Source organism: Saimiri boliviensis, chromosome 15 (assembly GCF_048565385.1).
Source record: "Saimiri boliviensis isolate mSaiBol1 chromosome 15, mSaiBol1.pri, whole genome shotgun sequence".
Lineage (NCBI taxonomy): Eukaryota > Metazoa > Chordata > Mammalia > Primates > Cebidae > Saimiri > Saimiri boliviensis.
The window spans coordinates 9744110-9755188 of NC_133463.1; the positions used below are offsets into that span (position 1 = coordinate 9744110).

The 11079-nt window shown below is 42.9% G+C and overlaps 1 protein-coding gene and 1 non-coding gene across 2 annotated transcripts; both read right to left on the reverse strand.

The window, feature by feature from the left end:
• Positions 1–800: 800 nt before the first annotated feature.
• On the reverse strand, positions 801–1841 carry MOS (MOS proto-oncogene, serine/threonine kinase). Its single transcript, XM_003935502.3, has one exon. It carries the CDS (start codon positions 1839–1841, stop codon positions 801–803), a length of 1041 nt encoding a protein of 346 aa, XP_003935551.1.
• Positions 1842–10283: 8442 nt separating this feature from the next.
• LOC120362430 (small nucleolar RNA SNORA3/SNORA45 family) lies at positions 10284–10394 on the reverse strand. The gene has a single exon (XR_005578337.1). It is a non-coding gene; the product is annotated as a small nucleolar RNA SNORA3/SNORA45 family (small nucleolar RNA).
• Positions 10395–11079: the final 685 nt, after the last annotated feature.

Genomic DNA, 11079 nt, shown 5'->3' on the forward strand with positions numbered 1-11079 from the left:
AAAGCTGTCCCAATGGCAAGACCCAATCACCTTCTCCTTTAAATCCCACATACCAGCACCCATTGTTTTGATGTCTGGAGTGGGCAATCTAGTTCTATTTGTCTGTTCTCTTCCATCCAACTGTTAAATTTCGTGACTCCTCAGTGTTTTCCCTATTCCCTCACATCATATAATCTTTATCTTCTACTTCCGAGTCCAAATAACAGATAGAAGTGACCCAGCTTAGAAGTATTTTAGCAAAATGTTTCTACTCATTGCAATGCACAAAAATATTACAATAGGTCATTTATAATTCCTTTGAATGTAAATATACCTCGGTTTATGACTTCTATGTGTGAAGGTCATTACAAACAAGAAGTTGTACTGGGGAGAGTAGTAGGAAAGCATTACTTATTTAAAAAAAGTTTTTACTGATTTGGTGTGGGAGCAAGTACCTCGTTCGTTAATAGTTGGAATTTACGCGGTAGGTATGGAATATGTATGGATTTATAGAAAATTTTTACATTTCTGCAGTAGAGTTCTGTGTTGGACAAATTGTTGTATCAATAATAAATTTGAATAAATGCAATACTAGCTATGAAAGGCAAAGAATATAACGATATGAATAAGATTCGTTGCTAACAGTACTGAGACAACAGATACTAGACTTGTAACTATGTCTTCGAAAAAGCACTGGAGACTAAAATTTTTAGTAACTTTATTTTCTAAAACTCTATCCTACAAATATGTTTTCTTCGATATCTCCACTTCCTTAAAAAACAAACAAACAGACAAAAGCTTATCTTGACCCAGGTTTTCAATCAGCCGAATTCAGCTTTCAAAGAAGTGAGATCCACCAAAAGCAGCCGCGCGCTTGGCCTCTGCGCCGCGCTGGGTCTCCAGCAGCGCTGGATGACGTCCCCAAGGCGCTGTCCGGGGCGCGAGTCCGCGAAGACGGCGGCGGAGAGGGACGGGCGCAGGTCGTAGGCCACCACCGCGTACAGTATATGCTGCCGCTCCCCCGAATACGGAGCCTCCTTGGTAGTCATTTGCCAGAGAGTTATGGCAAAAGAATAAATGTCGGCTTTGGGCGTCACGCCCTCTCCTTTCAGGAGCTCCGGGGCGCTGTGGGTGTATGTGCCTCCTAGGGGGTAGAGGGGTGTCTGGAAGCACAGCAGATCTTCCAGCTTCGCAGAGCAACCGAAGTCACTAATTTTACAGACATCCTGCTCACTGATCAAGATGTTCGCGGGCTTCAGGTCCAAGTGCACAATGCTTTGCGAGTGGAGGAAGAGCAGGCCGTTCACGACGTCTAGGGAGTACTGGAGACACTTTCCCAAACTTAACTCTCCTCCAGTGCGCAAGGGAGGCTCCCCTGCGTCTCCCTCAGGGTGGCCGGCGGCGCCGTAGATGACTTGGTGTAAAGTGACGTTGCCACCGAACTCCATGATGATGGTCCCTAGACTGTCGGAGCCCGCGGGCGTGCGCGTGCTGGCGGCCACCACGCGCACGATGTTGTCGTGGCGCAGTCTTGCCACGTTGAGCTCAGCCCAGAAACTCCGCCGGGATGCCAGTCGGTTCTTGCTGCTCTTGTTCACTTGCTTGATGGCCACAGGAACACCGTGGTAAGTAGCCTTGTACACCGAGCCAAACCCTCCGGCTCCCAGCCTCTGCAGCAAGCACACCTGCTCCCAGTCAATGGAGCACCAGGCCAGCCGGCGTGGCAGCCGCGGGGCCCGAGGAGGAGTCGCCCCCAGAAGCAGCTTCGCAGGGAGCTCGGAGGGACTGCTGCAGGGCCGCGCGTCCACGGACGAGGAAAACTCGCTCGGGAGGTAGGGGCGTAGGGCCAGGGGCGAGGGCATCGCACTTTCTAGGGGGAACACCAGGGCCGCTGGGGTGAATGAAAAGACCAGAAAAAACCGCGGGACTTTGGAAGCATGACTCCTTCGCTCCACCCCTAGCCCTTTTCTCTTCTTCCTTCATTTGCTCCAAATGAGCTACATCTGTGCTGTCACTCAGCAAGAGTTTTTATCAGATGGAGGGAGAAACCGGAATGACGCACAGCAATCCCTTTCAGATGAAAGCATTTCCCTTCCACACTTGAAGTGAATTCTTGTAAAAACAAGCTCTCTCCAGATAAACAGCACAGAGCTGCCCCAGAACTCACCCCACTTTTACATTATTTCTTTAACTGTAATAAAACAAGTTTTTTTCAGGTCTCATCCGCTGCACATGATCAGTCCTCAGGCCAAAGAGATCACAAAGCACAATCAAGTTGTTTCACACTTTGCAGGCCATAATGATTGTTAGTGTTATTCTCCAGCTGCATTAAATCACTTCCAGCAGTTATTGGCTGAGAGCTGAAATACAAACAGCAGACATTTGTTTAACCAATTACAGGGGAAAAACTAGGTGCAACATTCATGTGGATAAAAAATTACAGCCTTAATCAATCCAAATAGAATCACTGATACAGGTCATAACACACACCTGAATTCATCAGTGGAAAGGAGAATTCCCTGACGCTTTCTGCGGCTTACACAGCAAATTAGCAAGATGTCTTAGCAACATACTGACTTCCTAACAATCCTTCCCTTTCAAGGCGATTTGTCCCACCCGGTCAGCTCATTTGCAAGAGAGATTCTAGATTTTGTAGCAAATGAGTTACAGAAGTTTTGAAGCAGAGTTAGGGGAGAAAAAAGAACAAAAATAATTCAGAACTGTGATCAGGGCTTCGAATAATAACACATATGGGAGAATTGTAGAAGAGGAAAAATCTGAAAGAAAAAAATGGCATAAAATCACTGGTACCTACATATAATGTAGAAAAACAGAAGTTGAAATGAAATTCAGAGTTCTGGCATCCAAACAATAAGTTCTTCCTTTCTGATTTTTATAATGAAAATTAATTTTCTACCATGCGCAGTGATTCATGCCTGTAATCCCAGTGCTTTGGGAGGCTGGGGTGGAGGGATCACCTGAGGCCAGGAATTCAAGACCTGCCTCTACAAAAAATAATAATAAAGTTAGCTGGGTGTGGTGCTGCACTCCTGTAGTCCTAGCTGCTTTGAAGGCTGGGGCATGAGGAGTTTGAGGTTGAAGTGAGCTATGATTGTGCCACTGCACACTAGCTTGGATGACAGAGCAAGACCCTGACTCTAAGGAAAAAAAAATAATTTTCACACCATATCTTTAGAAAAAAGACCAAAAATATTACCCTATTCATGAGAAACACACACACACACACACACACACACACAAGTGTTAGGATCTATATTTTTAAAAATCAAATAGTAAAATTCTCTTCCTCTAAAGCACCTGTGTGCTAGGTTATGTGTAACCACATTTTAATGATAGCAGTTGTATGTTTCTGAAGTATACTGACTTTGAGAAGGTAAGTTAATAAACATAAACCATTTACAGAAGCAATTTGAGGTCCGTGAAGCCCTGGAATAGGATTTCTAGTCTATAATACTGGTGTAGCTTAGTGTGTGATCTTGTGTGTGTGTAATATTTAACCTGCTTGAGCCTCAATTTTTTTTTTTTTTTTTTTTTTTTTTTGAGACGGAGTAGAGTTTCACTCTTGTTGCCCAGGCTGGAGTGCAATGGCAAGATCTCAGCTTACTGCAACTTCCACTACCCAGGTTCAAGCGATTGTCTCACCTCAGCCTCCGAGTAGCTGGGATTACAGGAGCCCACCACCACACCCAGCTAATTTTTGTATTTTAGTAGAGACAAGGTTTCACCATGTTGGCTAGGCTGGTCTTGAACTCCTGACCTCGTGTGATCCACCAGCCTCAGCCTCCCAAAGTGTTAGGATTACAGGCATGAGCTACCGCATCCAGCCAACTATGGAATATTTTAGTAGAAAGATTGTGTGCATTTGTACCAAAACCCAAATATAAAAGGATGGCCATCAATAGAGAAAATAAAGTAATACAATTATATTCTATAATAAATCTATGTTGCAAAATTTACTCAGTAACTGTCACACAGTTGGGATTATAATTCAGGACTCTGAAACGATTATATAATAGGAGTGCTGTGAATGTTAGCAAAATAAGAGTGCCTTAACCCCCTAGATATTTTAGATAATACAAGATAATGTAAATTATTATATAATCTTTATTTTTTTATTGCATTTTAGGTTTGGGGTACATGTGAAGAACATGCAAGATTGTTGCATAGGTACACATGTGGCAGTGTGATTTGCTGCCTTCCGTCCCCTCACCTATATCTGGCATTTTTCCCCATGCTATCTCTCCCCAACTCCGCACCCCCTATAATCTTTATTTTTAAGATAATTGCACAAACAATTCATTTTCAAAGTTGATTTTACTCTTTACACAAATCATAAGGTATTAGTGAAAATGTGGCAATCTGTGTATTTATAAACCCCAAGCTCATTAGATTTATCATCTGCCAATCTGCCTAAAAGAATTTAATTGAATATCCAATTTACAATAGCCTTTGTTTCCTTTTTTAAGGTATCTTAAAATACTTCTTTTACTCAGCAAATTTCATTTATCCTGAAAGCAGGATCCATCTCCCTATTGATTTTTTCTCCTCTGTGAGTAACACAGTGCCAAGCACATTTCTTATGTTCTTACTTTAACTTTTTTTTTTTTTTTCTTTTTGAGACAGTGCCTCCCTATGTCACTGAGGCTGGAGTGCAGTGGTGTGATCTCTGCTCACTGCAATCTCTGCCTCCTCACCTCAAGCAATCCTCCTACCTCAGCCTCCAGAGTAGCTGGGACCACAGGCACGCACCACCACACCCAGCTAAATTTTGTATTTTTTTGTAGAGATGGGGTTTCGCCATGTTGTCCAGGCTGGTCTTGAACTCCTGACGTCAAGCGATCTGCACGCCTCAGCTTCCCAAAGTACTGGGATTACACAGCACCATGTTCAGCCTTCAGTTTAATGTTTAATCCTGATTTGGTTACCACATATGTGTGCACGGTATAATACTCTGGATTTGAAAATGGGTAAAGCTTTAGCATGGTGGTAAAGGGCTCCTAGCGGCCAGATGGCCGGGGTTTCTTACCATCTCAGTGAGAGTTTGAAATACTTCGATCAGGGCCTCAGTGCTAATTATTAGTTATAAAACTAATTTTAAAAACTATGTGCATGGGCTTATATCAATAAGAAGCAGATTTGTTAGATAGTATGGGTTTAAAAGTATCCCATCAGGGCTGAAGTAACTCGTTTTCAAGTTAAACTAATGTAAAATTTGAGTATTTCTATGTTCTTGAATTTGAAGTTAAAGATATAAAAGCCTGCTGTATTACTGGTACGGTATATAGTAAAAACGTGGGTGGGGGTTTAACACTAATCTGATCAAATGCAATGAGCCTATGTCATCCCCTAACAAAGGGAAAGAGCAAAATGTGTTGATCACGGAATTCTGCTTGGAATTACACAGAAACAAAGGAGAGACAATAAAGAGAAACCGCACCTCCTGAGGAGAGAGATGCTCTCGCGTTCTTAGCGCACAGGCTTTACGTGTTTTGTTCTTTGACTGGCAGCATGATTATTAAGATACTTCCGTATCAAACATCATATTTATCACAAGAGTAACAACAGATACCAGAACGGATAGCTCACTTAATTCGACTTTAATCAGAGCCTGAGGATCGCGGATCGTGGGAGAGCGTCCTCCTGATCAACGCCGTTGCGTTTCTGGGCACGCTGGACCTGGGCCTCCCCTGCTCCCGGGGCGCGCACCGACTTCTGCGGGTACCCGGGATTGCGGGGCGCTGCGGCCTCCCCGCCACCTGCCCATGCTGCGCTGGGGCCGAGAAGGTGGCTCTGCCTTTCTTGATTCCCCAGTCTCTGGAAGACAAGCCGCCCTCGCCGCCTCCTGGCTGCCCACGACCTCGCCAGCTGGGGGTTTGTGCTTCTCCTCGCGCGCGCGCTTTCGGCGCGCGGGTGCCCCGAAGCACGTGGGCGAGGTCCTCAGTCCCCGAAAGAAGCCCAGCGTGCGCCCAGCCTGCCCTTCTGCGTACAGAACACTTTTTCATTTCAGTTGGGAGTCATCACGTCGTCTTTTGGAAGACAGTCTTAAGAGGCCGTGAAACTCAGCAGGAGTCTCAACAGCACACAGAACATCCCCGACGGCGGCCGCGCTTGCGCCTGCGCTCCGGTGACGGCCCCCAGAGTGCCTGCAGGGGACCGCACCGTTCAGCGATCTCGGGTTACAGCGGATTCCAGAGGTTGCAGTGCGAAGGAGCACGAGGATTGCAATAGTGCAAGTGTGGTATTGCTGGTTTCAGACATGAATTTCGTGGTCAGAATTTCACTTTTGCCTTTTTTAAGACTAAAAAGTTAAGCTGCAGATGAATACATAAGCTTTACTAAAAATTCCCATACAAAGATTATAGAGTGAAACCTGAAAAAAAATATCAATTTTTTTTCCAGTGGGATTATACTATTGATATTATTCTGAAATTTGAATTTTATACTTAGCAATGTAACATAGTTTCTATGTCAGTAAAGTACATATAGAGCTACTTTAATTTTTGTATGGTCAATATAATATGGTCAGGGGCAGATTTAAGTTTGTGGGATTGCATGGAGCATGTTCCTGGATGCAACCAGCGCACACTATCTGTTTCCATAGAGGGAGGTTGGGGCTGGTTGCTTCCATTTTGCCCTGATGGCTTGGATTTTGTATTTCGACTCTAGAGATATGTAAATACATTTTTACTTGTCTAAGTACAGCTAAACTTCACAAAAGGTTTTAAGACATGCAAATGTATTTCAAACTAGTTTTAGAAGCCTTTGAATTTAATGGTATCTTGTAATTTTCTCATTTCTTAAGAACATAAAATACCTATGGATATTTGAAATTGTATCTGATTGAAATTCGGCTGTCTTGAGTAAGATTTGTCCAATTTAGGATCATATACTGGCATCCTCCTTCAAGCCAGACTGTTTGCTTGCTTGTTTTGCTTGCGTGTTTTTGTTTGTTTTGACAGCGTCTCTCACTCTGTTTCCCAGGCTGGAGTGGAGTGGGACGATCACAGTTCACTACAGCCTCCAACTCCCTGCGCTCAAGCTTTCCTCCCACCTCCGCCTCTCAAAGTGCTGAGATTACAGGTGTGAGCCGCCAGGCCTGGTTTCAGAAAATGCTTTCTAATTATGTGTTTGATATTTACTAAATTCTGTATTTTTCACAGATAAATGTGTCAAAATAATAGGATGCTTCAATAAAGGATCCGAAAGTGATATACTCTATTCAATTCACCATCTTTACTCAATTTTAAGCAAAATTTTCTTGTGTGTATCGCTATGGACTCGTGGCCTCTCATAGATTCAATGTGATTTAATTAACTGCAATAATTATTAGTTTTGCTGCTCAAATTGACACACTTTGGCCAGTGGGGGGCCCTGTTGTGTTCTTTTGACGCAGTCCCATTAATCTGAATTATTTCTTGTCTCTTGGTACATACAGTGAGTTGCCTCAGGCTCATAATGACTCCTGGAACCAACCATTTCTCCAGGATATCCTGGAAAGATGCCATAATCTTAGCAGTAAATTAGGTTCATTTCTTAAGCGCTTGTTACTAGTTCATTTTAGCTGACAGAATTCGAAAACAGATACTTTTTTTCTTTTAAAAAGCATGGGTTCCTATTGATATTTCCAATTCAGTTCTAACAGTCTGATTCCCAATTAAAGCATTTCAATTTTATTATTTTCCTCCTTTTTCCTTATACTTGAAAGCTTGATCCCAAACAAAATTAATCTAATTATTAATTTATCTGATAAAATTATTAAATAAAATCTAAGATTTCTTTGCAGTTATTTTTTTCCTTATACTGTATGCCACTAAGATGTGTAATCAAATTATTTTCTCGTACAGTCACTCCTCATAGCTCATTCTGTGAGGCTTTGTTCTATATAAATCATGTATGATTAATTTGTTTTCAGTGCTGGGAGGTTGTCAGTATAACTAGCTGGCAGTTTTCCTAGAAGGTGGCAGTTTTCAGCCAAGGAGTTTTTTCCTTCTGTGATAATAAACCTTTGGGTATGGTAGAAAACTGTTCTCAGAGTCTACCTTATGAGATGATGGGCGAAGGGAAAATCAAGCAAATGAAGTTCCCCAGTTTTGTATGAAAATTTCATTTAACCATCATCTGGTCCTTACGTAGTGGCCAAGTGCACCATTACATGCAGAAGATTCATATGCACAAGTTCTGGATGGCACCGAATTCTATCTTCTACTATTCAATTTCTGGCAATATTAGAACGCACATAGCTTCATGCATTTCATTACAATTTAATTTAGTAAATAGTCATGCTATTAAAGCCTTTAAAATTTATTCTCTCTCTTCTTTGAGCTTCCTTTTTAAATACAAAACATTTTCCTACCAACGTAATATTATTACATTATACCAAAATTTACAATGCATAAATCCAAGTGATTTCTTTTTTCTTTTTCTTTTTCTTTTTTTTTGAGATGGAGTCCCACTCTTTCACCCAAGCTGGAGTATCGTGGCATGATCTTGGCTCACTGCAACCTCCACTTCCCGAGTTCAAGCAATTATTCTGCCTCAGCCTCTCAAGTAGCTGGGATTACAGGTGTGCACCACCATACCCGGCTAATTTTTGTATTTTTGGTAGAGATGGGTTTCATCATGTTGGTCAGGCTGGTCTCAAACTCTTGACCTCAGGTGATTTGCCCACTTTGGCCTCTCAAAGTGCTGGGATTACAGGTGTGAGCCACCACGCCTGGCCCCAGGTGATTCTCTAAATTGATTTTTATCATAATCTAGTCCCCAAATCTTTAAATTTCCTCTTTCTCTAGTTTCTGTTTATGTATATAGAATGCATCTTCTTAATGCCTCTTAGTTGACTAAAGTTGTTTCTTGAAATACAGACAATTCCTTTCTCACCTGGTCTTCTGCAGTCTAGACTTACTAATCTGAAAATAGACTCAACTACATTTCCAGCCATTCTAAAATATACGAATATTCTGCCTTTCTTTCTTTCTTTCTTTCTCTTTCTTTCTTTCTTTCTTTCTTTCTTTCTTTCTTTCTTTCTTTCTTTCTTTCTTTCTTTCTTTCCTTCCTTCCTTCCTTCCTTCCTTCCTTCCTTTTCTTCCTTCTTTATTTTTGAGACAGAGCCTTGCTCTGTCACTCAGGCTGGAGTGCAGTGGCTTGATCTCGGCTCATCGCAACCCCTGTCTCCCTGGTTCAAGCGATTCTCCTGCCTCAGCCTCCTGAGTAGCTGGGATTACAAGTGTGCACCACCATGCCTGGCTAAATTTTGTATTTTTAGCAGAGGTGGGGTTTCACCATGTTGGCCAGGCTGGTCTCAAACTCCTGACCTCATGATCCACCCACCTCAGCCTCCCAAAGTGTTGGGATTACAGGCGTGAGCCACCACGTCATGCCTTTCTTTTCTTTTCTTTTCTTTTCTTTTCTTTTTTTTTTTGAGATGGAGTTTCGCTCTTGTTACCCAGGCTGGAGTGCAATGGCGCAATCTCGGCTCACCGCAACCTCCGCCTCCTGGGTTCAGGCAATTCTCCTGCCTCAGCCTCCTGAGTAGCTGGGACTACAGGCACGCGCCACCATGCCCAGCTAATTTTTTGTATTTTTAGTAGAGACGGGGTTTCACCATGTTGACCAGGATGGTCTCGATCTCTTGACTTCGTAATCCACCTGCCTCGGCCTCCCAAAGTGCTGGGATTACAGGCGTGAGCCACTGCGCCCGGCCCCGCCTTTCTTTTCTTTCTTTCTTTCTTTCTTTCCTTCTTTCTTTCTTTCTTTCTTTCTTTTTCTTTCTTTCTTTCTTCTTCTTTTTTTTTTTTTTAGATGGAACTTCACTCTTGTTGCCTAGGATGCAGGGCAATGGCATGATCTTGGCTCACTACAAACTCTGCCTCCTGGATTCAAGTGATTCTCCTGCCTCAGCCTCCCAAGTAGCTGGGATTACAAGCATGCACCACTATGCTTGGCTAATTTTTAGTAGAGGTGGAGTTTTACCATGTTGATCAGGCTGGTCTCGAACTCCTGAACTCAAGTGATCCATCTACCTCAGCCTCCCAAAGTACTAGGATTACAGGCGTGAGCCACCAGGCCCAGTCATATTCTGCTTTCCTAGACAGAAAATATTCTGATTATTTCTAGGATGGGCCATCTTAATGGCTTGAGAATTGCAGTACTAATGCTCTGAGGCTAAATTTTTCTTTGTTGTTTTTTATTTTTTAAAACTTCACAATACAACATGGCAGGTAACAACTGCCTGATGGGTGTGAGGAAAGGTGACTGCCAGCACACTTTCTAAAACTCCAGGCAGGGCGTGTTTCTAACCTGGGCAGCGATTACCCCCACCAGTGATTCAAGACCAGTGGATTCTCTGCAAGTGCTCTAGCACACCTGGATACTCAGAATATGAGTCAAGTCTTGGTGAGGCTGAATTTTACATGAGATTAAGAGGGTACTTTATAGCAAAGCTCCAGGCATCTCCGGTTGGCATCTTTGAAAGTAGAACATCAGGACACTTGTTGGAACTCCACTCAAGGCAATTTTAGGTGACTCTGGGGACAGAGGAGGAGGAGGAAGTCAAATATTCGGTCTTTAGCTGTTGTGGGATGGGGGGTGGGGTATGGCTTAGTGGGTCACACTTGGAGAGGAAATTGACAGGACTTCTCAGTGGTTCTCTCGACATCTTTAGTGAGGTTTCGGCTACCTTCTTGGCAACCTGTGTCAGAACTAATCTTTCCATGTGTACATGAAACAATCTAGTTGGCAACAATCTAATGACTTTCCTGGTCCTCCTTTAGATGTTTCAGGAGATCATAGTTCCAGGATCCTTAACGGGGAAATTTAAATTTGGGCTCACCCCCAGTGTACCTATCGCCCATTTAAAAGACCATACACTATAATGGTCCATTATAAATAAAGGAAGGCTGGAAATGCCCTGCTGACATTTAGACATGGTGGTGCCCACTGGGCACTGGCCTAGGGAGGAAAGAAGGATATCCTCTTCCTGGATGTTATAGGAAAGATATAAGGGATGGATTTGTGAAACTAAGGCTAGAAAAAAGATTTAATTTTTGACACCTACCCAAGAACGGAGGATCCTGAACTAGA